This window comes from Pogona vitticeps, chromosome 1 (assembly GCF_051106095.1).
Source record: "Pogona vitticeps strain Pit_001003342236 chromosome 1, PviZW2.1, whole genome shotgun sequence".
In the NCBI taxonomy this organism is placed as follows: Eukaryota; Metazoa; Chordata; class Lepidosauria; order Squamata; family Agamidae; genus Pogona; species Pogona vitticeps.
The window spans coordinates 45,161,695-45,189,679 of record NC_135783.1 but is presented as its reverse complement, the minus strand read 5'-3'; the positions used below and the strand labels follow the sequence as shown (position 1 = coordinate 45,189,679).

General features: G+C 40.8%; 1 protein-coding gene across 1 annotated transcript; it reads left to right on the top strand.

The window, feature by feature from the left end:
• Window positions 1-529: 529 nt before the first annotated feature.
• On the top strand, window positions 530-21,494 carry GLO1 (glyoxalase I). The gene is made up of 6 exons (XM_020785085.3): window positions 530-788; window positions 10,605-10,687; window positions 13,455-13,595; window positions 16,673-16,740; window positions 18,632-18,721; window positions 20,508-21,494. The coding sequence occupies exons 1-6, from the start codon at window positions 708-710 to the stop codon at window positions 20,594-20,596; spliced, it is 552 nt and encodes a 183-aa protein (XP_020640744.2). The 5' UTR covers window positions 530-707; the 3' UTR covers window positions 20,597-21,494.
• The last annotated feature ends 6,491 nt before the right edge of the window (window positions 21,495-27,985 follow it).

The following is a 27,985-nucleotide window of genomic DNA, read 5'->3' as shown; positions in this document are numbered from 1 at the left end:
TGCAGATGGAGGAATGAAAATTGGTAGAAGAAACTTCAGTAATTTAAAATATGACACAATATTACAGTACTAGCAGAAAACAATAGTGACTTGAAATTCCTCTGCTGAAGATGAGAAGAAAGTGCAAAACTGAAATACAAGTGAACATTAAAAAAACAAAAAACCAACATCATGAAACTGATTTACTCAGTAAAGAAACATACAGCCTTGAGATTGCGAGACCTGAGCAAGACTGTTGATGACAGGACCTCATTCATAGCAAGACAAGAAAAACTTTCTTTTTAAATCTATGTTCTAGAATTGTTTCTTTCCAAATTATGGTTCAGTACGTATCGGATTTCTGGGAGCAAGAGTAAATGTATACTGAAAAGCATTGATATCCGATTATTAAGACCCGTCCCTTTCAGCCAAGTTTTGCTACTAATTTAATGTCTTTCCTCCTTAAATGGAACTGATGGTGAAATGTTAAAAGGACAGTAAGCCTGCAACGCAAGGAATGCTGGTAGTTGTAGGAGCACAATTTTAATCCTAGTGAAGTGCTCTAGGGTCGGGGAGATGTAACTTTATTTGCTAAAGCGGGCCATCCTAATTTGCATTCCTCCTTGCTATTGGTCACACCGCTTTCTTACTCTTCCCAGAAAAGAGGCTGCCCCGGTTCGGGCGTAAGAGTCGCGTGGAGACGTGCAGCTCCGCAGGGGATCGCTAACATGTCTGAGCAGCCAGAACTCCGAGGCCTCACTGATGAGGAAGCCCTCAGCGCCTGCTCCGATCCAGATGCCAGCACGAAGGTAAAAGGGGGAGATAATACCGGGGGTAGGAGTACGGAGAGAGATGAGGTCACTTTGGTTGATTTCAAGCCGCTCTCGCTGCTTACGGGAAGACAAACGCAGAGAATTCGCCTATACTGTAAATGCAACGAGGGAAAAGGTTGCGTGCCTGAACTTTAAGAGGGCGATCTGAAGGATCGGGTTCCTGGTGAGATGGTTGAGGTCGCCAACGTAGAGGCTGCTCGGGTTTCGGCTGGCTGCAATCCTGTCCAGGCTCTCCTGGGAGCAAGGGTCGTTTGAAAACAATACGTTCCTTACTTCTGAGTAGACGTGGGCGGGTTTGTACACTCAGGAAATGCATGGGAACTCTAGATGCCGAGGTATATGTTCTCTTTTTGGAGTTTACCATAATTTTATTTATTTCTTTACAGTATTTTTAACACGCTTTTCTCCTTAAAAAGGAACCAAGGCAGCTTATGAGAATTAAAATACATTTAAATCAGTAGCCATGAGTAGACAATACTAAAAAGATCAATGAGTGCAAAACCAAAAGAGGGGCTGCTGCTCCATGCTTTGCCGTCATTATTTGGGAAATGGCCGATGGGCATTACTCTTTCTTGAGTGTTTTTATCCAAAGATTGCAGCCTTGGGTTGTAATCCTATGAACTCCCTGGGAGTAAGTTTTTACTTAACACAGTGAGACACCTGAGAAACCATAGGTAGGATGAGGCAGAGATGTAAGCTGTGACTTCAGGAATTTTGCTTTTCCACACAACTGTTAAAGGTACAGTCCACCTTGTCCATTTTTTCCCTGTCTCTTATTTATTATGCCTACTTTTTGAGGCTTAATAAATCATTTTCTCTCACTTTTTTATTTAAATATTTTTCCTCCCTAGAGAGAGCCATGGAGCCATACAAAATACTGTACAGTAATTGTAAACAGTACATAAGAAGCAACACTGAAATGGAATTATCCTGCTCAGTTGTGAAAAGCCCATTTTAGTGCTCTTCTGTACAGTGGACTTTGGGGGAGTCAGTATTTTACCATCTTGAAAACTAAATAAAGGTACATGAACCCCACACCTATGTATATTCCTTAGTTCCAATGATTTTTGAGGCTTCATTTCAGGTATGCCTAGAATTCTACCCAACCACCCAGTTTTGGCATTCCTCTGTGCATCCAAATTAATCCTTTTTCAGTAAAGTCACATGCCCTTGTTACTAAAACCCAATAGTCATGTAACAGTGCAACCGTTTACTTTTTAAAATGTCTGTAACACCATTTTTAAATCAGAGTTTGTTGTCCTTGCCCACTTTATCAACTGTTTTATGTAGCCTAGTAACTCAGTTCTTGACTGCTGATATTAAAGCAGTCCAGTGCATATTTACTTAAAAGTTCCACTGTGTATAATGGAGCATATTTCCCAGTAAGTGTGTTTACATTTTTTACATCAGTTAAAAAATTCAGTATTTAAAAGTTAAAAATAGTAAATTAAAATATTTAAGGGAATTAAATAAACATTCTATAAAAATATTAGATATTATTACTAAAACAGAATTAAAAGCAAAAAAGGCAGCTTTTAAAATAAAATAAAACTCTTAAGACAACCAGTCACTAAAGGAAAACTTGCCTGAAGAGAAAGGTCTTTGCCCGCTTGCAGGAGAGCAGAGATGGAGCCAGCCTGGTCTCCCATAGGGAGGGAGTTCCAGAATCTGGGAGCAGCAACAGAGAAGGCCCCCCATGTGCCCACCAAACGCACCATAGATGGTGGTGTCACTGAAAGGAAAAGCTTCCCCTTGTGATCTTAATATCTGGGCAAGCTCCTAAAGAGAGAGATGGTTTTTGAGAGAGTTTGGGCCAGATCCATTCAGGGCTTTATAGGTTACACCTAGCACGTTGATTTCTGCCTAGAAATGGATCTGCAGCCATTGGAGCTGCTGTAACAGGGGAGTTATGTGATCCCTGTGACCTGCCCCAGTTAGCAACCTGGCAGCAGCACTTTGGACTTGCTGAAGTTTCCAAACACTTTCCAGAGGCAGCCCTACGTAGAGCACATTATAGTAATCCAGCTGTGATGTAGAATTCTTATAGAAGATTTGTGTATTTGGCTTCTCATGCTGTGAATGTTGCCACCCTTGTCAGGAATGGGTTCAGCAGAAAGACCCTCCTCGACCGTAACTCCCATAAAGCTGAGACCCCCCAGAGCTGCTGGATTTAGATTTTAATGTTGGAGAGCAGGGTACAAGAAAGGGTTGAATGCCAGATGCATTTTGTTCTCCCAGATCACTGGGGGGGGGGGCTGTATTGGTTTCATTAGCCCTCTACCAAGTCCAGTCTTTAGTCAAACCCCAGTTCCACTCACTGAGTTCTCTCAACCCAAAATATGCACTTGAAGCTGAATCTTCCACACAGCCCTGAGCCAACCAACTTCCTTCAGGGAGGAGTTGTGATTTCTGCTCACTTGTGCCGGGTCTCCCTGTGTCCTTCTTGGTAACACTCAAGACATTCGTTCTGGCGCTTCCTCTTCCTGCCCTTCTATGGGGTTGGGGTAAAGTTGGATGCCTTGCTGAGTCTCTCAGCCTTCAAAGGGTTTGTGAGGGTGTTGAGATCAATGGTGGGTTGGATATGGGTGTGCCACATCTGTGCTTTCTAACCTTGGCCAGCTCCACCTGGATCAAGGCACTACTCCAGCGTTTCTGGACAGTTGTTACATCCTCCTCCCCATGGTACAGAAAGCAGGATCCAAGTCCTCCTCTCTCTATCGCCAATGTAATAGACCTCCTCTTCTTCCCTTATATCAGATACCTATCATCTGGGCCCAGCCCCTGCCTCCTCACCCAGCTGTAGCTTGTGTTTCCCTGGCTCCCAGCTGCAGCCTCTGTTTCCTTCTCTGTACCCTCCTGGCAACCAGCTGCAGGAGTCTGTTGGGCCCAACAAGGGGCATGGGGCAAGGGCAGTTGGCCTACTAGGGATGCCCAGAAAATTGCCCATATATATGCTTGATTGTAGTCCTCATCATTGGATCCTAAATATTTTCACTTCTTAGAGCTAAAGGCAGTTGTTCAGAAAATAATATTCAGACATTTATATAATGTGAGTTAATGATTCCTGAAAATGTAGAACCAGAGTATTTTGTTCATTTGGTACAAAACTGCACAATTATAATCATGAAAAAGAGCTTGGAAACTTAACTTTAACAACTAATGGGTAACATAATGGCCAAAATCCTGTTGCTTAGTGTAGTAAATCACATTAGAGAAGTCTCACTGAATCAGTGGAATTTGGTGCATCAACTCCCTATGTTCAGTTAAGTGAAATGGCCTGTTCTAGTTGTGACTTACTTTAGTACAATAAGTAGCTCTTTGTTTTTGATGTTTAGTTGTTAAGTCACTTTTGACTCTTCGTGACCCCATGGACCAGAGAACGCCAGGCCTTCCTGTCTTCCACTGCCTACCGGAGTGTGGTCAAATTCATGTCGGTAGCTTTGATGACACTGTCCAACCATCTCGTCCTCTGTCGTCCCCTTCTCCTCTTGCCTTCACACTTTCCCAGCATCAGGGTCTTTTCCAGGGAGTCTTCTCTTCTCATGAGATGGCCAAAGTATTGGAACCTCAGCTTCAGGATCTGTCCTTCCAGTGAGCACTCAGGGTTGATTTCCTTCAGAATGGATAGGTTTGTTCTCCTTGCAGTCCAGGGGACTCTCAAGAGCCTCCTGCAGCACCACAATTCAAAAGCATCAATTCTTTGGCAGTCAGCCTTCTTTATGGACCAGCTCTCACTTCCATACATTGCTACTGGAAAAAATATAGCTTTGACGGCAAGGTGATGTATCTGCTTTTTAAGATGCTGTCTAGGTTTCTCATTGCTTTCCTCCAAGAAGCAGGTGTCTTTTAATTTTGTGGCTGCTTTCACCATTTGCAGTGATCATGGAGCCCAAGAAAGTAAAATCTGTCACTGCATCCATATCTTCCCCTTCTACTTGCAGGAGGTGATGGGACCAGTGGCCATGATCTTAGTTTTTTGATGTTGAGCTTCAGACCATTTTTGGCGCTCTCCTCTTTCACCCTCATTAAGAGGTTCTTTAATTCCTCCTTACTTTCTGCCATCAGAGTGGTATCATCTGCATATCTGAGATTGTTGGTATTTCTTCCAGCAGCCTTAATTCCCATTTGGGATTCATCCAGTCCTACCTTCCGCATGATGTATTCTGCATATAAGTTAAATAAGCCGGGGGACAATATACAGCCTTGTTGTACTCCTTTCCCCATTTTGAACCAATCACTTATTCCATATCCAGTTCTAACTGTTGCCTCCTGTCTCTCAGGAGACTGATAAGGTGGTCAGGCATCCCCATTTCTTTAAGGACTTGCTATAGTTTGCTGTGGTCCAAACAGTCAAAGGCTTTTGTGTAGTCAATGAAGCAGAAGTAGGTGTTTTTCTGGAACTCTCTGGCTTTCTCCATAATCCAACGCATGTTAGCAGTTTGGTCTCATGTTCCTCTGCTCCTTCGAACTCCAGCTTGTACTTCTGGAAGTTCTTGGTCCACATATTGCTGAAGCCTACCTTGTAGGATTTTGAGTATAACCTTGCTAGCGTGTGAAATGAGTGCAATTGTACGGTGCAGTGGGGTCTTGACTTGAGAACTTAATCCGTATTGGAAGGCGGTTCTCAAGTCAAAGTCTGTAAGTCAAGTCTCCATTGACCTACAGTGCATTGAAAACCGATTAATCCCGTAACAGGCCGTTTTTGTTCCATTTTGGTTTTTTTCTGGTCTGTAAGTCAAATCTCAGTCTGCAAGTCAAACCTAAATTTTGCGGGCAGAGAAGTCTGTAACTCAAAAAGTCTGTAAGTCAAGCCGTCTGTAAGTCAAGGGTCCACTGTAGCTGGAGCATTCTTTGGCACTGTCCTTCTTTGAGATTGGCATGTAGACTGATCTTTTCCAATCCTCTGGCTATTGCTCCAAATATTTCTGGTATACAGTAATTCCTCTGTGTATTTTTGCCACCTCTTCTTGATGTCTTCTGCTTCTGTGAGGTCCCAACCATTTTTGTCCTTTATCACAGTAGTCCCCAACGTTTTTAATGCCAGGGACCGGTTTTGTTGAAGACCATTCTTCCAAGGACCAGTGGGGGGGGGGGCTGCCACCGCCGCCATCCATGAATGGGGGGCGTGGGGGGGCATCCGTGCGTGGGGGTATTTGTTATGCAGCAGGTTGTTGGGGGATAGCTATGAATCAAGCACATTACATGTATTGTATTGTGCCCTTTGTGTCGCCCCCACCCCGGAATAAAGAGGCAAGACACAGGTGTTGGATTAATTAGGGCCACACTTTATTAAACAGGTAACTTTAATTCTTGTTGTTCCCAAGCGGGGGTGGGGGGGCTATGGTAGTGCGGTGTCGGGTTTGAGGCAAGGCCACCAGAGCAGAAAGAGGGAAAGAAAGTAGGGTGGGGAGGATGACTAGGAGAGGAAGGAGCTAGGTTGGCCAAGCAAAACAAAAGATACTTGGGAAGGATTCATGACTAAGTACTGTACCCTGTTCTAAGTCCTGCCTGAAATCCTGTTGTTTAGTGCAGAAAATCATACTAGAACAGGCCCACTGAATTACTGGGAATTTGGTGAACCAATTCCTCTGTAGGTTTCATAGATTCAAATGGGCCGACACTAGTCTAGTCTTGACTTCCTATGCTAAGCGACGTTCAACTGAAGCTGCTACCTTCTATTTGCCATAGTCCCTGGGATTCACTGCAAACCATAGGAATTCTCTTGGCAGCCTTGCAACCCTCACTGAAGTCATGATCTTCCCCACCCCCATGCCATGTCGACCAACAGCAAGGAGAGCAGCAGGGAGAAATATGTGGAAGGAAGAAGACAAGGCAGATCACCCTGGAGACCTCCATTCTTCATAATGCATATTCTATCTCAAAGCAGCCAGAGTTTATTTTCCTTATATCATTACCACATTTTTTCGGCCATAATTATCAAATACTTTGCTCATGACCTCACTTTTGGGGGGGGGGGAATCTGCAACTTGGGGAATTCAGGCACCATTCTGTCATTTCTGGTATTTAAAATAAATAAGGTGGCCACCTTTGCTTCTGAGCAGTAGGGCGCAGAACAGATGTCTGAAAACTGCCTTACCAAAAAGCAAAAAAAAATTGCCTGACAAAAAAAGCTAATTTGTTCTTCTAAGCCAGGGGTCAGGGAACTTTTTTACCTTTTACCCCCCCAAAAAATTTATATACACCGACATTACCCCCTTGATTTGAAAGGAAGGAAATCATACACGTAGATGCGTGTGTTGCTGTTTGCAAGCCCCCCATGGGAGGGGGAGTGTCTGTGAGAGGCCATGACTTCTTAATAGGGCCAGTTTGTTTCCACTGTTAACCTTACATGATCATTCTGGCCCCTTTCTTCCCCTGGATCCCTTAATTTTTGTATATTTACAAGAAACGACTAGCCCGCTCTCCTGTACAGGTTGTATCATAAAACATAGAGAACTTAGGCAAAGGATCATCATCATCTTAGATTCTAATTTACATTTATATGTTCTTGTGTGTGTCTATTTACAATATACAGTACACACACACACACACACACACACACACACACACACACACACACACACACACACACACACAAACAAACAAACAAACAAACAAACAAACAGAGCTCTGGCCACTCAATGCCACCATCCCTCCCAGTTCATCCTTCTTCCCTATTTATGCTCAAGGTACAGAAAAGGGTCTCACCTATTCATTTCCAAGAAAATAAAAAGGAGGCAAGAAAAATATAATGGCAGAATACATGTTTAAAATGTCAAATGTGCAGTCATGTTTTTTTCCAAAACATCCGATCAATAGGGGAGGGAGCAGATTGGAACGTGCATGGTCTGATGCCCTGGATGCATGTCCTTAAAATATATATATTAATGAGGTGGGGGAGGGCTATTCCTAATTTTCAGTCTGGGTCCCTCCCATACATTTATGGAAGTAAAAAAAAAAAGAAAGGGGAAGGGAAGAAAAAATTAAAGTGGTTATTCTGACCTCCAGTATAAAGAAAAAGTGGGAAATGGCAAGTAATTTTTTAGAAATCAAAATAAAGATACTGACCCCTGTTTAAAAAAAAAGGGGGGGGGAAGAGCCCAGCCTTCCGAGAACAGGGATGTGTTCCAATCTGCTCTTTGATGGACAGAGACTGGTTTAATATCTTCAAAATGGGAGGGAGGGTGGATTCACTTGCTCTCTGGTTGTTTTTAAATCTGATTTACGTCTTACCGTTCAATGGATCTCCTGCCGAAGTGGGGGGGGGGAAGGAGGCGATGCTTGAGAAGACCCTGGTAGGGAGAAATGAGCTGGAGGAGGGGAGGGAGGATCGTAGGTTTTCAAGCCAAAAATGTGTAGGTGTGCGTGACCTACACACATCCTGAGCAGCGGGGAGGGTGTGGGCGTGTGTCCTTCAAGGGCCAGGCGGGGCTTCCGATTGGACCAGGCGCTTATTTGAATAAAAGGAGGACGGGGCAGAGGAAGAGGAGGAGGCGGGGAAAGTTAGCAAACAGCGATCTCCCAGAAAGGCAAATCCGCAAGCGCGAAATGCAGCGCAACGCCCCCCCCCCCCCGCGGTGCGGGGGGGCGGAGATCCGTGTCCGCGGCCCAGTTCAAGGATGCCCAGGGACCGGGACTGGGCCGCGGACCGGGGGTTGGGGACCCCTGCTTTATCATGTCCATCTTTGCACAAAATGTTCCTTTAATAGCTTCAATTTTTTTTACAGATCTCTGGTTTTCTCCTTACTATTATTTTCCTCTGTTTATTTGCACTGTTCATTTAAGAAGGCCGTCTTGTCTCTCCTTGCTATTCTTTGGAAGTCTGCATTCAATTTTATGTAACTTTTCCTATCTCTCTTGCATTTTGTTTCCTTTCTGTTTGTAAGGCCTCGTTGGACAGTCACTTTGCTTTCTTGCATTTCCTTTTCTTTGGGATGGTTTTTGTTGTTGCCGCCTGTACAGTATTACAAGCCTCCATCCATAGTTCTTCAGGCACTCTGTCCATCAAATCTAGTTCCTTAAATCTGTTCTTCACTTCCATTGTGTATTCACAAGGGATTTAGTTTAGATTATGCCTGACTAGCCCAGTGGTCTTCAGTTTAAGCTCCAGGTCTTGTTTTTACTGACTGTATAGAGCTTTTCCATCTTTGGCTGCAGAGAATATAAGCAATCTGATTACGTTATTGCCCATCTGGAGATGTCCATGTCTAGAGTCGCCTCTGTGTTGCTGCAAAAGAGTGTTTGTGATGACCAGCTTGTTCTCTTGACAAAATTCTATTGGCCTTTGCCCTGCTTCGTTTTGAACTCCAAGGCCAAACTTCCCTGTTGTTCCTTTTATTTCTCAACTCCCTATTTTAGCATTCCAGTCCCCTATAATGACAAGAACATCTTTTTTTGGTTTCAGTTCTAGAAGGTGTTGTAAGTCTTCATAGAATTGGTCAATTTCAGCCTTTTCAGCATTGGTGGTTGGTATATAAACTTGAATTACTCTGATGTTGAAAGGTCTGCCTTGGATTTGTATTGAAATCATTCTATCATTTTTGAGATTATCCCATTTTCCCACTCTTTTGTTGACTATGAGGGCTACTCCATTTCTTCTATGGGATTCCTGCCCACAATAGTGGATATGATAAGCATCTGAATTGAATTCGCCCATTCCCGTCCATTTTAGTTCACTGACGCCCAGGATGTCAATGCTTATTCTTGCCATCTCCTGTTTGACCACATCCAGCTTACCAAGGTTCATAGATCTTACATTCCAGGTTCCTTTGCAGTATTTTTCTTTGCAGCATCGGACTTTCCTTTCACTTGCATTCATGTCCACAGCTGAGCGTCCTTTCAGCTTTGGCCCAACCACTTCATTAGCTCTGGAGCTACTTCTACTTGTCCTCCACTCTTCCTCAGTAGCATGTTGGACGCCTTCCGACCTGAAGGGCTCATCTTCCAGCGTCATATCTTTTAGCCTTTTGTTTCTGTTCATGGGGTTTTCTTGGCAAAGATACTGGAGTGGCTTGCCAATTCCTGCTCCAGGTGGATTGCATTTAGTCAGAACCCTCCACCATGACCTGTCCGTCTTGGGTGGCCCTGCACAGCATAGCCCATGGATTCTCTGAATTACTCAAGCCCCTTCGCCATGACAAGGCAACAATCCATGAAGGGAAAGTAACTGTTAGAGTAGGTCTATTTGAATCACTAGAACTTACAAAAGAGTTGATTCACCAATTCCCTGATAATTAAGTTCTACTCCTTTGTACTCTAGTGCAATTTACTTAATGCTAAGTAACAGGATTTTGGCTATGTATTTTTGAAAAGCAAATAGGAAGGAAGAGCAGTGATACATTATTTTCGTTCAAATTACCATTAATAACACTTTACATTTTGTAGCTTTTAAAAATAATATTTTAAAAACATCAACAAAACTATGCTTGCTTCCAAGTGTGACCAAACAGAAGTTAACAATAACATTTTGGATCACATGTAATGTTGTTACTGCAGCATTTAAAGTAATGACAGTGACAATGCTTGCTGTGTAAAGGAAAGTAACAAGTAATGGCATTTCTTTTAATAAGTTACTTCCAAGCTTTGATCCTGAAGCCCAGGACAGAATACTTTCCAAACAGTTCGGTTTTGCTGTGTAAAATCAGCTTAATAATATTTTGACCCTGGCAATTTTTGTTCCTGTATGAACTTAATTTACTGGAAAAATTGTATTTCAATATTAGTGACACATGATACACAAATATGTCATATTTGTCATAGACAAATATGTAATGTACGTCATCTCCCTTACAGGATTTTTTGATGCAACAGACAATGTTAAGAATAAAAGATCCTAAAAAGTCACTGGATTTTTATACTAGAGTTCTTGGAATGACGTAAGTACAAATTCTTCTTGGCTAGTCTTCATCATTATGGTTCAATTCCCTATTCTTCTCAAAAGCAAGCCTGTTAAGTCCTGTATACATTTATTTGTTTTATTTTATTTATTAGATTTATATACTGTCCATCTAGAACGTGTCTACTGTAGGCGGTTTACATATATCATAAAAATAAACTAAAGTAAAATCCAGATTAATCACAGAGTCCAAGATGGGAAAAGAAGAAGAAAAAGAAGGAAAAAATGTGATCTGTAGTTGCATAATCTATTTTTAATACTGGTTAGAAGATACAACATGGTTTAACTGAATAGAATTAAACTGTGGTGTTCTGTTTGTAGAAGCCAGTAGATGCTTATGGAAGACGTTTTCCTGTCTTGAAATTCTGCTCCAAATGGTTGAGGGACTTTTTAGAGCAACATGAAACAAACAGTACAGGAGGCTGAATGGAAAATTGGCAAAAGTTGCCTCTCCCTTTAAAACAAAGGACTCACTAGAACAAAGAAGGACTAAGGTTCATGGAGGGACAATTGGACACAAGTCCATGTTTTTAAATAATTTTAAGTAGAAACAGAAAGGTGAATACAGAACCCAGGTGCTCTGTTCTGTAACGGTGAAGTGACCTATGCCATTTCTACTTGAAAAAGTGTTACTGCTCATCAACCTCCCTAACTGCTAGTACTGTAGAAGATTCACTGAGCATCAAGCGCTATTCTTGAGTGGAAGTTGCCAGCCTTGTTTATGCTCAATTTCCTCTCTTTACTCCAGCCCTTGGTAAATTGTTTGCTATCGGTGGCAGTAGAGAGAGGACAAGGATCGTACCCAAACTCTAGATTTCTATTGACTCGGCTTCAAACACTTTGTTCACTTCTTGCAAAGTGACATGCTTTCCTATCCATGTTAATTATATTCACATCGATACACTGTGCTAGTTTTAGTAGGTGTAACTGAGGGAGAGAAAACCTGTCTGGATAGCTCAGTGGTTTAGTTATCTGGCCAGTGAGTCAGAGGTTGAGAGTTCGATTCCCCTCTGTGCCTCCTGAGAGTAAAGGCAGCCTGTGTGACCTTGGGCAAGCTGCACAATCTTAGGGAGCCCTCAGAAGAAGGGAATGGTCAACCACTTCTCTACCTGGAAAACCCTGAAAAGGGTCAGAATTGCCTTGATGGCACATGTTTATTATTTTAAGGAGATTGGGAAATTTACCTGGACTAGAGGAAAGTAGTCTTTGTCCAAAAGAAAAAAAAAGCAGAAGGTGGCCCTTCCCTTGCCAGTGGGCTGCAGCCATTTCAGCATAGTCTTTGGCAAACAAAATATATTGGAAGTTGCAGCCGAGCACCATTTAGAGAGCCACACTTTACTCATACTTGCCCAAGGGATATGGCTAGGCAGGCCTTTGAAAGCCTGTGAGGCAAAAAGAGCTTTAATGCTGGTGTCCGCCATAGGCTTCAGAGACAGAAAATAAATAGATTTGGGAGAAAAGGGGAAGAAACATAGAGCAGCAGAGACTAGCTGATGTTGAGCTAAGACATACCAATGTGAAGGAAACGCAAGCAGAAGTAACAACCAGCCACTGCCCAACTTCCAGGGCAGTTGTAGGGTTCAAAACAAAACATGCATATGACACAGTGGTATGAAAGGTGGACCAAGGATGGATTAGAAAAAAAGAAAGCTGATGTTTTTCTATGAAGTTTGAAAAGAAAACTTATGATATCTCTTGCCTCTTGGTGTGTATATATATGTGGTTGGCTCCACAGGGCCATAACAGTGCAGTATTCAAAATAAAAAGAGTTCCCAAGGATGCTCAGGGATTGTGACTCTTCTACAAGGTAGGGATGTTTCAGTATTGGGGGATTTTTCCTGCCAAAGTTCTGGATTTGCCACTTGGAAGGTAGCTTCATGGGTTATGTTGCTGCATCATGATATAGCTTCAATGCAAGTCCTTCTGTTTATTTTTTTAGAAAAACTTTTTCTTAGATACCGCTCATGAAGCTATCAGCAATTAAGAATAATAGAATACAGTGGTGCCTCACAAGATGATTTTAATTCGTTCCGCGAAAATGTCATCTTGTGAAAAAATCATCTTGTGAGGTTCCCTATACATCGGTCTCAAAAAACAAAGTCTTGCGAAGCATCGGTCTAAAAAAAAAAGTCTTGCGAGGCACCATAGTGATCACAAAAACCAATCGTCTAGCGAGGCACCACTGTACAATAAAATGTCCCAAAATGACAATATAATAACATACTATATATGAAAGTAAATCTTATTATTTATAATAGTAAGATTATGGATTATGTTTGCTTGTTTTAATTTTTTTAATTTATGTTTTTAATTCTATTGTTTTTTGGACTGTAAACCGCCCAGAGTAGATTTATCTAAATGGGTGGTATAAAAGTCAAATAAATAAAAGTTACATAAATAAATAAAAGCTGCTATGCTATCCAGCTTCAGGATTCTGTAGTTAATGTGAGTGAGAGAAGAGCGAGCAGAAGACCTATGCAGTGGGGCTTCTTGTTTCTGACCACCCTTTGTGGCCTACAGTTCTTCAGGAAATCTACATCTGGGGCTTAAAGAATCCTTTGGAATGGGAGGCTTCTACAAGATGGGGACATCATAATAATTTGGGGCTTCTTTTTGCAAGAGGAGCTGCCCGATCTTTGGAGGCTTATTCTGATCCTTCTATAGAGAACAGCCACAGGGACTTGAATACAAAACTTTAAAACTTTAAATGTGTGGCTTTTCTGTTTTCTTACATAAATCCATTCTAGCCTACTGCAGAAATTTGACTTCCCTTCTATGAAATTCTCCCTCTACTTCCTGGCTTATGAAGATAAAAATGATATTCCAAAAGATGCGAAAGAAAGGACAGCATGGACTTTTTCTAGAAAGGCCACAGTCGAACTGACACAGTAAGTGTTAAAACTGAACAGTTCTGATTTTTAGTCCTTCTGTTTTGAGTCTTCTGTATGGGTGGCTATATGGAATAAAATTACATTGTTTTTCTAGTCTAATGTGATGTCAGTGGCTTTCTCACACACCAAGCAAATTAGTGACTCACTAAGCCTTCGGGATGCAGCTGATTGTTTGCATGGGAAATTTCTTAATACAGAGTCAGACTATCCATCTGAACCCATGGTACCCAGGTGTTCTTGGACTACAGCTCTCATGACACCCTAGCCAGCATAGTCATGCCTTATGGGAGTTGTAGTCCAAAAACATCTGGCCCGTTATTACCTGTTCTGGGTGGAAACAGCTCTCATAGTCACAGACAGATGTTTTTCTTGTTGTCTGCTACCTGACCTTCTCCTAATTAAAGAAGTCACGGATTGAACCTAGGATTTTGTGCATCCAGAACAAATGCTTTTCATCTCGTTTCTGGTGTCAGAGGGTGTTGATATCTGTGAGATATGAACACTGTCAGTCCTACCTCAATTTTATATTGATTTTGGTACAATTTTATGTTCATCTTTAATACCACATAAATCTATTAATGTTCTGTTTCAGCATCTATGAATGTATTCCCAGATATATTTCCCCCCAGTTTTTGGAGCATATAAACTATAATTTAAATTGGAGTGGACTGTGTCAGATTAACACCTGAAATGTAAACCCAGGGAATGGAAGTGGTGTCATAGCCAAAATTAGCCACAAAGTAAAAAGTGAAGGAAGTGATGGATTGTTTGGCATCTAGAAATAAGATTTCATTACACACAGAGTCTGTTCTTTAATCGTATGCCTGTGACATACTGCTAAAATGCTCATTTGTTTTGGCATATGTTTCAAATCAAAACAAGGTATTCTTCAGCACTTGTCAGTATGTCAACATATGTTTGTGGTGTGAAAACAAAACATATCCAGAATGTGTTGGTGAAAATAGACTGTGCTACTTGCTAAAAATAAACTTTTTTTAAATATTGCTGTTGCGTAACGTAAGATCCTCAAATTCCGAGCAGCATGTCTTGTAGTGAATATGATATTCAAGCAAAGGAAGATTAAAACATGGGACTGGATTCTGTCTGTACCTGCCCTTATCACAGTGCTTTTACAATCTTGTACCTTTTTAAAAAAACCTGAAATACTGGCTGAACTCCTGTTTGTCTTCATGTAACATGAAGTTATGCCTACATATGTTTGCCCAATAAGGATTGAGTAATTGCTTATGTGGTTCCCATTGCATCTGTTGCATGGCTCACATGTTGAAGTGCTTCATGAGTAGCACTATAGCTGTTCTGCACTATTATTGTCACAATTTTGCAGAGTCACACAATAGGTTCCAGCCATTCTTTAAGACTTTGTTTATATTTTCTTTCATGCAAAAGGTTTTTATTTGCATCATCTAGTCCAGTGGTTCCCAACCTTGGGTCCCCAGATGTTTCTGGACCAAAACTCCCAGAAATCCTGGCTAGCACAAGGTTGGGAACCACTGATCTAGCCCATAAGAGGTGAACATGTAGCCTTCCCAGTGTTGTAGGACTCTTAACTGTCATGAGCTTCAAACAGCATGACAAGCAGTCAAAGAATGTTGGGAGGGTATAGTCCAACAACTTTTAGAGGGATACTCTGGAAAATTCTAAATTTTGCTCACTATTTTGTGACATTTTGGTTGGTCCTAATATATTGCCCAACTGTGGATCTTAAATCAGTTGCCTGTTAATGCTCCTATTTCTCATATGAGTAGCTTTCAAGGACTATTTCTATCAAGAACAAAATATTCAAGAAAAAATTCTGAAGTATTCCAAATGATACCATGCTGTGAATCCTTCTGTAGAGAAAGTCTTATCAGCAAACTATTTCGAACAAAGTGGTTGTCACGCTTGCATAGTGAGGTAATAAGACTATGGTGGGCAATTTGTTGCCCTCAGCTCTTACTGGACTACAGCTCCCAGCAATCCTAGCAAGCTTTGCCAATGATGAGAGATCATGGAAATTGTAGTTCAACAACATCTGGAAAGCCACAACTTGCCCACTACTGCTATAAAATGTGAAATCTAATAAATTACATGTTTTACTGCTTATTCAGAGAATGTCTGAAGGCGAGTTTCTTTTTTCTTTTTTGGGGGGGGATTGGAAAAAGTGTTTTCTGTTAATTGCTTCAGATTGTTTTCTGCTAAAAGTGAGAAGTTTGTGTCTATGTCTGTTACTGGAAATCAAAGGCCTTAGAAAACAGAATTGCTGCTTTTATGAATTAGAAATCAGTCATTAGAATTAGTGATTGTTTGTGAACTCTTTTGTTCAACTATCAGGTATATAAGCCTGGAAGCCAATCCCCAGTGTGATGTAGTGGATTGACTGATGGGCTAGAACGTCTGGAGAACAAGGTGCAAATCTCCACTTGGCCATGGAAGCTCACAGGGGTGTGGAAGTGATCAAACCACTCCTTAAATTTCTAACTCACTTGAAAGCCCTATTAGACTCACTTTGTTAGTTCCAGCTTGAAAGCACAGAACATACATACAAGCCTGGAAGCCAGTTCTTCAGTACATAATAAACTACCACAGACTCCAAACAGAACTTTATAAAGTTCTGCTGAGAATTGCCCCACACCCCTGCAAAGTGACTACCTTGTGAATATACTTTTGTAGCACTATGGCAAAGCATAATACAACTCATGCCTGATCCTTTAGTGTTGGGATTTTGCCTCTGTAGAGAGCAGAACATAAAAATATTAAATGGAGCTAAAATGTGTTCTTAGAAAATTAAGATGTTATTCCATAGGTTACTGTATTAGAACTATGTTTTAGTATACCAACATAATGTTTTTTTAAAGGCCTTAGGTACTTTTGATTCCCGGAAGCTGGAACGGTTGAATACTTGATTCAAATTGTGAATTCCTTTTGGTTGATCTCTGAGAAAATAAATGCTCTGCATTTGCCGTTCTATTTTAATATGTTCTTCCTGTACTGTTCTCCCACTCTTTCAGCTTTTCAGAACATTAACTCCTCTCTTATGTGCTTTGTCTCAAATTGTCCTTTGTATTTTCTTTCAGCAACTGGGGCACTGAAAATGATGAGAAGCAAGCTTACCATAATGGCAATTCAGACCCACGAGGATTTGGTATGTTGTTAGAATAATTCACTCTGATTTCCCCTATATGTTTTCCCCCAAGAATTATATGTGAATCAGTAAAATCCTGATAAATTCTGAATGTCAGTTATTCAAAGAGCTGAATGACCAAATTTCTAATATTTGAAGAGATGGAAACAATTATCTAAAGAATTTTATTCTGACACAGAATCTTATAATGACAGATCTTAGATTGTCAAATTCTCTTCAGACTAAGGTACTTAAATGCAAAGGTAACTGTTAAAATTTACAAAATTTATTAAATATGTAATTTCCTTCCTCTTTTAAGTCTCTGTTTGCAAAAACAGATGAAACTAGACTACCAAAAATTGCATATGTTCACGGAATAAAAATGGAACACATAAACGGCTATTTTAATGTTTTCTTTTTTAATTTCCACGCTCCTTTTTCCCATCACTTTTGTACTTGCTATTACACCTCAGTCTCCTTTTCCCTTTCTTCTGTCTCAAAGATAGGTTCAGCCTTTAAAGAGCCAAGTAGGTGGTAACATTTTTGTTATTTTATACAGTTATTTTTAAAAAATAATTATGCTACTGGAACTCACGTAGCACATGGACAGCCTGGCAAAAAATTATCAGGCGCCAGATGTACTCATATAACACCATACAGATTTTTTTTGAGAATATTACTCACTGAAAGCTATTTACACTAGCTCAGAAAGTTTGGATAAAAGCAGAATGGCTTACTGTCCTTAACTGTTCAAAATCTTAAAGGAATCCAGCACTTCCCTTTCCATAATTCGTTAGTTTTTTGAAGATTAGACTTTTAGAGCAAGGTGTAAGATCTGGAAGAATATACGCCCCAGATCCACACTTTTAATCTGGATCTTTCTCCTCCTGGTGCACCATTTGTCCTTTGGCAAGTTCGGATGCAACTCACCCTTTGAGCATTTCTCCAGCAAGCAAAAGATTACCATCAGCCCATAGCAGATAGAGTAGTAAGTTATCTCCACCAATCAGTTTTATTTCTATCATGCGTTAAAAAGTTATTTTTGTATATTAGAAAGGTGAAATAAAGCCATTAACTTAAATGGGTGGGGGGCATGATGACTCTAAATATAAGCTGCTGGTGAACAAATGAGAGACGGCAGGATGTAAGTCAGAGACAACTTCTGATGTAAGGCGTTTATTTTTTTCTACTGTCCCAGGGTGGAATGACCTATAATCACAGGTAGCTTGTGACCCCACATTTGTCGGTCTTTGTACATGGTAACTGATAACTACTTATTTAAATGCTTACATTGCAACATAAGAAGATCCCTGTAAAATATGCTAAAGCCACATGCAGCCCAACATTTCTTTCCACATAGCAGTCAAGTAAATACCTGTACTTACACATATACTGCCAGATATTACCAGCCAAATCTGGCTTTTGTTTTAAAGACAATAGTTTCTGTATTTTCTCTGATTATCATTTGTAGCTCCAAGGAAGTTTATTTTCTCATAAATTAACCTACTTCTAACAGGTCAGCATCTCACAACCTACGTGAGTTCTCAACAAGACCTGTACACTTACTGATATAGCTAGATTAATGGAGACTTAAATTTGGAGCTTATTCCTATGGTTTGCAGTAATGTTGTTTGTTCCTTATGAGTGAAACTAGACAAATGTACCATATTTTTAATTACAAATTATAGTTTAATGCAGCTAGTTTAGTTTTTCTATGAGCCAAACTCATTCCTTAATTTGAGATCCTTAGTAGATATTATTTCAAGTACATGGATATGTTTTCTTTCTACTGCATTGAATACACATTCTGTATGACATTTTAAAAAAATTACTAGTATTTTACAGTAGGGGAGAAGTAATTCACAGATGCACTTAATTTACTATTGATTTTGATTGTTTTACTCTTCTTCAGGCCATATTGGAATTGCTGTTCCTGATGTAAATACAGCTTGTAAAAGATTTGAAGAGCTAGGAGTGAAATTTGTAAAAAAGCCAGATGATGGTAAGTCTTTGGAGTAGACCAATGTTTCTCCACCTATAGCCAATGTCCTGTACAGTGGTCCCCAGCCTTGGGCCTCCAAATGTTCTTGCACTACAGTTCCCAGAAACCTTCACCACCACCTCTGCTGACCAGGATTTCTGGGATTTGAAGTCCAAGAATATCTGGAGGCCTAAGGTTAGACCATTGGCTTAGTATACTCAGTTGCACAAGAGTAGGCCACTGAATTAATGGAAATTTGCTAAAAGCTCTGTAATATCCACTGATTTCAGTGAGACCACTTATTTTACCATAGTAAATCACAGAATAGACCCAATGAAACTTATAGAAGAATTGATTTGTGATAGTCCCACTAAGTCAATGGATCAACTATACTGCAATTTGCAGCTCTAATCAACAGCATCTTGGCCAGTAAGTGGGAATCCAGTGGAAGCATTAGTCTGGGTAAAACATGAGTATTGATTCAGATTACAGAGTCTTAGGTACCTTGAAGACTAATGACTTTTATAACATGTTTATGAATTGCAGCCCACTTCATCCAGATGAATTACCTGGATGATCAGGGGGCTGGAAACCAAGCCCTATGAGGAAAAGACTGAAAGAATTGAGCATGTTTAACCTTGAGAAAAGAAGAAGAGAGGTCATATGATAACACTTTTCAAATACTTGAAAGACTGTCATACAGAGGAGAGGCAAGATCTGTTCTTGAACATTCCAGAGTGCAGGACATGCAACCATGGGCTCAGCTTCCAGGAAGCCGGATTTCAGTTGAGTATCAGGAAAAACTTCCTAACTGTTAGAGCAGTAAGACAGTGGAACCAATTACCTCTATAGGTGCTGGGTGCTCCAGCACTGGAGGCATTCAAGAGAAATTTAGACAGCCACCTGACAGATATCCTTTGATTTGTATTTCTGCATCAAGCAGGGCGTTAGACTTCATGGCCTTATAGGCCCCTTCCAACTTTACCATTCTACAATTCTGTGACCTTAGAAGTCTTTAGTTCTGCAAAAATGAATAAGATCACTGCCTCTTAAATGTTGCAATAGAAGGTTCAAGAATATATAAGAAATAAATTTGATGAGAAAGAAGCACAAAAGGAAGATCCATTGCAATAGAGGGGGTAGGGTTTTTTTGTTTCTAGAACAACAGTGGAGTTTACAAAGTGGAGAACAACCCCTTAAAAATTATGTGAGTGGCATTGGCATATCAGCTAATAAACGCAATTTGAATCCTGAACTTCCATCTCTCTGCTGTAGTCTTTGCTGCAGTGGTGAACAAAGTGTGGCCTTACAGCTGTTGGAGGGTTGTGGCTTCCATCAGTTCCTGCTAACCGAGCCGTTAGTGAGAAATGCTGTGGGTTGTACTCCAGTAACATCTGGAGCTTTGCCTCTCCTTAACCTTTTGCAAAAGCCACATATCTGCCTTCGGCTTTCAGTTGGAAGCACTCCATGGCCATAACCTCCACCCAAAGTGTTTGTCATTAAGATGAAATATTTGAAGAATCAATAGAGACAGTACATGTATATTCATTTTCTTTTATTTGAATGTGTTCATATAAAGCACTGCAGGTAACTTTGGTGCATTACATGCTTGGACTTGTGGCTGTTCTGAGTCATGAGCTTGAGCCTTTGGGAGAAATGGTATTTGGGGATAAAAGCGAACACTTGAAATCGTTTGCTGCCGTTTGAAGAAGACAGATTAATCCTTGTGCATTTTTAGAGGCCTGAAGTCTGCATAGTTCAAACCTTCCCTCTCCTCATTGTTTAATTCTGCATTCATATTTTACAGGCAAAATGAAAGGATTGGCATTTGTCCAAGATCCTGATGGCTACTGGATTGAAATCCTGAATCCTAATCACATGGTGACCCTAGTCTGAATCCTGATCACATGGTGACCCTAGTCAAGGCCTGAGATCCTGCAACTCTTCTCACGAGGCTGAAAATGCTTACTCACATTCTCCCATCTGTGAGATTAAGAATAGTTTATTTAAGGAAATAAAGTTCTACTGTCATAAAAGCCCAGAGCAAAAGCCTTTAATCATCCTATTTTCTTCTTTGACCCTTCAGACAGCAAATTGTCTTCTGCCAGCGCTGTTGAATGAGCAGCTGTGCACCTCAGGTTTACAGAAACTCTCCCTCCTTTTTTCCATTGCTCTTTGTGCACGGAATAAACATGAGAACCATTTACTGCCAGTTGGGATGAGCCATAGTTTGCCACTTTTCCCAAATATAGCAAACTGGCTTGTCACAAGCTAGAAATGAGGACTACGAGGGAATGTTCTCTTCCCTTCATGCTTGAAGGAAGAAGGAAAAGAAGTGCATAAACCTGAGGCTAATTGTTTCTCATTCTCTTTGTTACGGCCTTAGTTAAGAACTCTTACTGCAATTTGAGCTTTCAAAATGTACAGCAACAAAGTATGTTATAGAGCCAACTGTCTGTGTTTTGTCTTTGTTCTGCAAAGCACTTCCTAAGTGCTTTCTTGTCTCTGGGTGCAGCAGACTCTTGAAGTGGGAAAATAGCTATCACTGTGAATTCAGAAGTAATGGCACATCACAGTTAGTGAAAATTATGATTGAGCTGACATAGATGCAGACTTAAAAATAAGCCACAGGTTGGTGTGGTGTCTAAAACTAATAATGCTCTAGAATTTCAGTTCTGTAGTTTATGTCGGCATCTTCATGATAATGTATTTTCCATGTCTAGTCAAACTTTGTGCTCTAGTACAGCTATATTTTCTTTCCCATTCTAAATAAAAACTTGATTTTGAATAGGAATTAGTGTTTCATTTGCATTGTTTAAATATATTATCAAAAGACAGGAATGGTTATCAGGTAGCAGATAAGCTGGGAACAAATCCTGACGTTTTGCTAATTTTTTTTTCATTAGACGCCAAGGCTTATAAAACTACATGTGGAAACTCTTTCAGCATCTTTATGTTTAGTGAAAAGCAGAAGAATTTCAGGACAGGGTTAAAAAGAATTCCTGTTTCTTCTGGGAAGTCGCTCCCTTCATGTCGGTGAAATGCTCATCAGGCATTTCATTGTATCTACTGAAAAGTGACACTCATTGTTAATGAATTTACTTCTCACTAACTGTATATATAGAATTTTAGTCATAGTCTGCATTGCTGCTGAACCCAACTAGTTTTTAATATGCTCTACACTAGAAAACACAGGTTCACAAGATACAAGAAAAATCAGCCTAGGAAAGAAATCTCAGTTACAGAAGAGCAAATGAGTGCTACATTCCCCATCTGTTTATTTATCAAAATGAGTGCTAGTAAGCAGTGCCCAGAATGGAATGGGATGGCCATACCGCTGCTTTTTGGAAGGGCACCCCTGAGCCTGGCCTTATGGTCCCACCTTGCCTCTTCATTCCATTTTCCCCTGCCTTTCTTCTGATGAAGTCACTTTGTGCCGTGCTAGTAAGTGGCCATACGTAAAGCCAGAATTCAGCTGAATGTCACAAAAAAATTCCACCTGTTAGCACAATATGGCATTGGAACCAGTTACATGAGGAGATGGTGAGCACTGCAACGCTGGAGGCATTCAGGAGAAAATTAAACAATCATTTGTCAGATACACTTCGATTCACATTTCTACATTGAGCAGGAGTTTGTACTCGATGGCCTTACGATTCTGTGTCTACAGTGCACAGTTCCAACACTTTCATACCTCTTCACTGTCATGGCTTCATATTACATAATCCTAGGATTTGCAAGTTGATGAGGCACTGTTTTGAATAATCTATAGTTGAGGGACGTGCACTAACATGTTTAGTAGAAAATTCTGAGTTCTGTATCTCACCAAGGTACAATTTCCAATATATCACAGGAAAGAGACATAGCAGCTAAAGTCATATCCCACTATTATAGCTGTGTGGTATAAGTGCACACTGAGGGATGGAACTTGACATTTAAAAAGATATGCATGTACAGTATAAAGTGTTGCATCTGAGAATTGAGTACAAAATCTAGATTTATTTCAAATCCTGGACATTTCAAGTATTAATGTTCCACCTGTTGTTACAAACCCTTTAACTGCGCCTGGGGTTGGAGAGTTCTTAAAATGACAATTGAATCCTATTACTTTCTAGGTATGATTGTTTACAAATCTGATACATCAGTCAGCTGGTATTAATGTTTGTGTAAGCATATTTAAACTACTCAATATGCACTTGCCTAATAGTCTTACCACTTCCTGCATTGTTAGCAGCACTCAGACCATCCTTTTTTAAAGGTTAATAGCATTGAGAGAATTGTAGCATCAAATAAACATATTTCCAAGTTGAAAGTATTGTATTTATTTTGGCAGCACACTCACTAGAACAGTCATGGTGAAACTTTCGGGGCCTGAGTGCCCAAACTAAAAAATAAAATAAAAAAACCCAGTGGGCAGCAGGCTGTGGTGGCGGCCGAACCAGAAGTGGTGGAGGAAGGGGAAATGCTGGGCATGGAGGTGACTCGAGACCCCACTCCGGATCCGCTGCCAGCGCCAGCTGCTCTGGATCCTGACCTGTCAAAGCACCAGCACCGCGGCTGCAGGTGACTCCGCAGGTTTGGCTGGGGGGGAGTAACAATCTGGCAACTTACGGCTCACGTGCCCGCAGAGAGGGCTCTGTGTGCCAGCTGTGGCATGCATGCCATAGGTTTGCCATTGCTGCCCTAGAAGATGTTAAGGGACAAAGTATCCTGCCCTCAGCCACAATGTTTATGTTCTGTTTGGCATCTTTTCAGGCTCGTCAGATGAAATACTTCACAAAAAAGCAAAAAAACCAACTACATGCTCCTTGGACTAAATTATGGTCAAGACTCCGCTCAACAAGGTCACTCCATATGTAGGCAGCTATATGTGATTGCATCATTTTTCAGTCTAGGCCAGAAGATTGACAACCTTGGCATACCAATGGTTCCCAAACTTGAGGCCCCAGATGTTCTTGGATGAATTCTTAGAAGTCTTCACCATTAGCTGTGCTAGCCAGGATTTCTGGGAGTTATAGTCCAAGAACAGTGGTTGCCAGTTGAGAACCACTCATTTGCACCCATCATAAAGCAAAGTGTGCTGCTTATATACCACCCCATAGCACTTAAAGCACTCTCTAAGCAGTTTACAATTTAATTATACAAGCTACACCTTGCTGCTGTTTCCTCCACACACATCCTGTGCTCGGTACTCAATTTACTGACCTTGGAAGCATAGAAGGCTGAGTCAACCTTGAGCAGGCTGGCTGAATCCATTGTGATCGAACACAGGTTGTGACCAGAGTTTGGGCTGCAGTTTGATGACTACATCATGAGGGCCATATTAGGCCCAGAAATAACCCAAAATATCTAAAATGAAGAAAATCCAAACCAGAAGTGATTACATACCCACTTCTAGTTTTTACTTTTATTGAGGGCATAGGGGGATGGGTTATAACTCCTGCAAAAAATGACTGGGCCTCTCTGGGGGATGCAAAAACTGAGGGGGCTACATGTACAGTTTCCCACACTTTCCTTAATCAGAGCTAGTTTATTAATGTCTACTCTCACAAACAAGCTATTAAGAGTCTTGGATCTAGTTTTTTCTCTTTCCTTGATCCTTTTGTAGCTGAAGATGACAGTGATGAATAGTGCCTTCGTGCAAAGCATATACCGTAAATTGGAATAGGGTTGCTCTACTCTCCTATATTCCTTGACTAAGATTCCCCAGGTAACTCTAGGAGGTATTTGAAAGAGAGATATTCTTTAGAGGGAGGAAAGACTAGTCTTTCTCAAAGACAATATGTTGGGCAAAGGAAACTGGAACACTGGGAGGGAGGAAGAGAGGAGTATAGGAGGTTTATTTTTCAGAGGTTGCAGGCCAATATGGATTGAAAGCGGTAGGAACACCAGCATAAGGCAGCCTGCACTAGTTTCAGAAACAAAGAACTGGAAGCAAGGTTAATTCTATATATGAGGCCAAAGAAGCATCAGGCTACAGTAACATGGTAACATCCACATTAACTAAGCTTCTTTGAAATATACTAGATTGGGCATTTTGGGATTATCTTATTTTAGGAGGTCTGTACCAAAAGGGAATTAAATGCCTTAAGTTAAAATACCCAGTGTCATAGAAGCCAGATTCTTGAGATCTGATTAAAGGAATTTAAAAAAAACTGCTTCCAAGGAAGTGCCAAACAAGTGTAATCCCAGTTACAGTATTATTTCTTGCTACTTAATTTTGCTTTGTAATGTATTTATTATTTGATCCATAACCTGCCTTCTCCCCAAATTCAATCTATTTCACAACATGGTTGATTTAAGGCATACGAAAAAAAAGTGATGTTTTAAATAAAAGTTTACTTTTCTGTTTTGTTAAAACAAAAACTGTAATGTTTTAAATACAATTTTTAAAGACCAACAAAAGAAAGATAGAACACTCCCTTGGGTTAAAAAAAACCTATTTCCTAAGTAACTGGTGGGTACCAAAAATTGCCTTAATGAAGCACCACAGAGAGGAGCCCAATCTAGCTTCACATCAAATTTCTTCAAACGAACTATGATGAGACTTTATTTATTTGTTTGTTTGTTTGTTTGTTTGTTTGTATTTCTATCCTGCTCCATGTTTTCCTCAACATGTGCAAGCTTGAAGTTGATAGCGGATGAGTTGTCTAATCAGAAAGTCATCTGATCACAAGAATCCTGGAGAAACTGTATTCTTGTTAATGTGTAGCACTTACATGTGAGCAGGACATTGATCTCCTTTATGCACATTGTCCTCCACATAGAGCAAATGAAGACAGAGAGGGGAGGGTCTCCTCTCAATGCATATGATTATAAACAGGGAAGTAATGCCTATATGGGGCTAATGTCACACTGGAGAAGAGGAACATATATATTCATCTACAACTTTACAAGGGTGAACTTTTTAGTTACTCCCTCTTCTCATATAAGGCATTAGTAAAGAAACCTATTTGAAGGACCCAAGTATCCTAGATGTTGCATGGGCAACAGAACTAAGAGTAGACTGCAAGGTGAGCAGAAGGTCACTAACACATCTGATTAAATGTACTAGTGATCGTCAAAGTAAATCAAATTACATATACAACAGCCCTCCTGACTTTCACTCAGATAACTCACCATCAGAAATACATCTAATAATGAAACTCTTGGTAGTCATGACAAAGTAGTGGCACAACCTGGATTCAGTCCCAAGTAGATGGCTCAAGGTTGGCTCAGCCTTCCATTCTTCCAAGGTTGGTAAATTAAGTACCCAGCTTGCTGGAAAAGCAATGTGTAGCCTGCACAATTGAGTTGTAGACCTCCCAGAGAGTGCTGTAAGTACTAGGTGTCAGCACTCCCGTCTTTTACAACCCGAGAGCAGTCAAAAATGCATTGATCCTATCATGGCAGCAGAAAAACCAGCAGCAGACTTTACACCAATGCATCTCAGAATGGCAAAAATTGCTCCTGCAGGCTCTATAGCAGCAGTGGTCCATAGTGCCCCTCCAGAATTCCCAGGATTAAAACCCCTACAATTACTCACCATTGGCTGTGCCTGTTAGGACTGATGGGAATTGAAAGCCAAAACATCCACAGGACCCCAGTTTCCCATCCCTGGTCTAGAGCCAGATTACATGATTTCTGTGAATCATGATGCCAAGCTAATATATCTTGTTAATAGCAACAAAGCAGCAGCATCCCCACTGACGAGATTCTCTCCAAACAATTCTTATTCTGATCACCTGAGTAAATGTACCTATTTAAGAGGTGTTTTGACTAAACCTAATTAAAATATGAAAAAAGCAAAAGTATTCATCTAATAAATTTCTCAGTTTGGTGTTTATTTGCTAGGTAACGTTTATTATTTTTGAAATCATCTCTGAACCAGAGTATTAATTAATCTTAGAAGTGGAGAGCTGGAATAGACCCTATTGTTCATCATGTCCTACCCCTGTCAAGGAGGCACAGTGGGGATTCAAACACCCAACTTCTGCTCTGCAGTCAGATATCTAAACCGCTGGGCTATCCAACAGTTCTTTGCATAATACGTAGATAAAATTCGTATCAGGTCATGAATTTGAATAGTGGCCCAAGGTAATCTGTAAAGGAACTCTTCCTATTAGCATCTTTTGTATGGCATAACTTTAATCCTGAATGCATAATTGAAAAGTTTGCTACTTCCAGTCACCTTAATTTGAAAAGCCCATCGGGTATATTGATGAACACATTAAAAATGTGTTTTTCATAATGGGTATATGTGAGGCTCCCAAGATGGGGTAGACACCCATGACTTGGAGGAGGTCATGAAAGGGTTAAGGATCACCCGGAAACCGGGGCGAGTTCGGGCGGGAAACCGGGGGGAGGAGATTGAGGCTGGGGTAGGGGATATAAGGGGAAAACCGAGAGATATTCCAGGCGGTTGGGAATGGGTGTGGATGGAGGACCCCTGGACCCATAAGTTGGAACAGGTCCGGGTTCCTCATGAGGAAGCAGAGAAACGCCGGCAGCTGGGATTGAAACCCCGACCCTCTTATTGGGGAGAAACGGAAGCTAAGGAGTGGAGGAGAAAACTTCGCGAAGAAAGGGAAGCCGTGGCCAGAGAACTGGAAAGAAAGAAACAATGGCATATCGCCGAGCTGAGGAAACTGGGGGGTTACCCGGCCCTTGGGGTACAGATGGAGGAGAGGGATCCTCCTGGGATGGCTGGAGCGGCGACGAAGAGACACTACCCTTAATTTCTCTAGAAGAAGCTTTGGACCCTGGACTGGGGTCTGTGCCACCTACAACAGGCCCCTGGAATCCAGAGACGACGAACCCATTTGTAAATAGTTTGTGGACACCGTTAAAGCCAAGTCATGTTTTGCAAGAATCCCTGAACCCCTTTGTAGGGGGAAATCCGGTTGATGTTAATGCGGAAATAAATACAGAACCTTTTGATTTACCTCCAATGCCTCGTCCGTTTATTGGGGAGAAAACAGCCCTTCCAAACGAACTCTCACAGTATAGAATATCAAACAGAAAAACAAGTAGTGTGTAGGTTGCATAGCTTCGAAAACGTGCAATTAATACCATAAATTATAGTTTCACTAAACTTTCCCACTTTTCTAAGAGCCTTTTAAACATTAAAAAGAGCTCACATTTTCTACTCCCCTTTCCACCTTATATCCCTCTTCTGGCAATCAATCAGCTCTTATATGTGAAAGACATTGAATTCAGTGGGTGAATGTCTTGTATGAAGAGCTGTGTAACAATTGTGCAGTTTAAGGTTGTAGACCATTAGGAGTATTATTCAGTCAGTCTCTG

Bases quoted from the DNA above. Each gene is read 5' to 3' on its own strand.
- GLO1 (XM_020785085.3), top strand. From the start codon at position 708: ATGTCTGAGCAGCCAGAACTCCGAGGCCTCACTGATGAGGAAGCCCTC. The intron at 13,596-16,672 runs GTAAGTGTTAAA...ATTTTCTTTCAG, and splicing joins GCCACAGTCGAACTGACACA to CAACTGGGGCACTGAAAATG. The intron at 18,722-20,507 runs GTAAGTCTTTGG...CATATTTTACAG, and splicing joins TGTAAAAAAGCCAGATGATG to GCAAAATGAAAGGATTGGCA.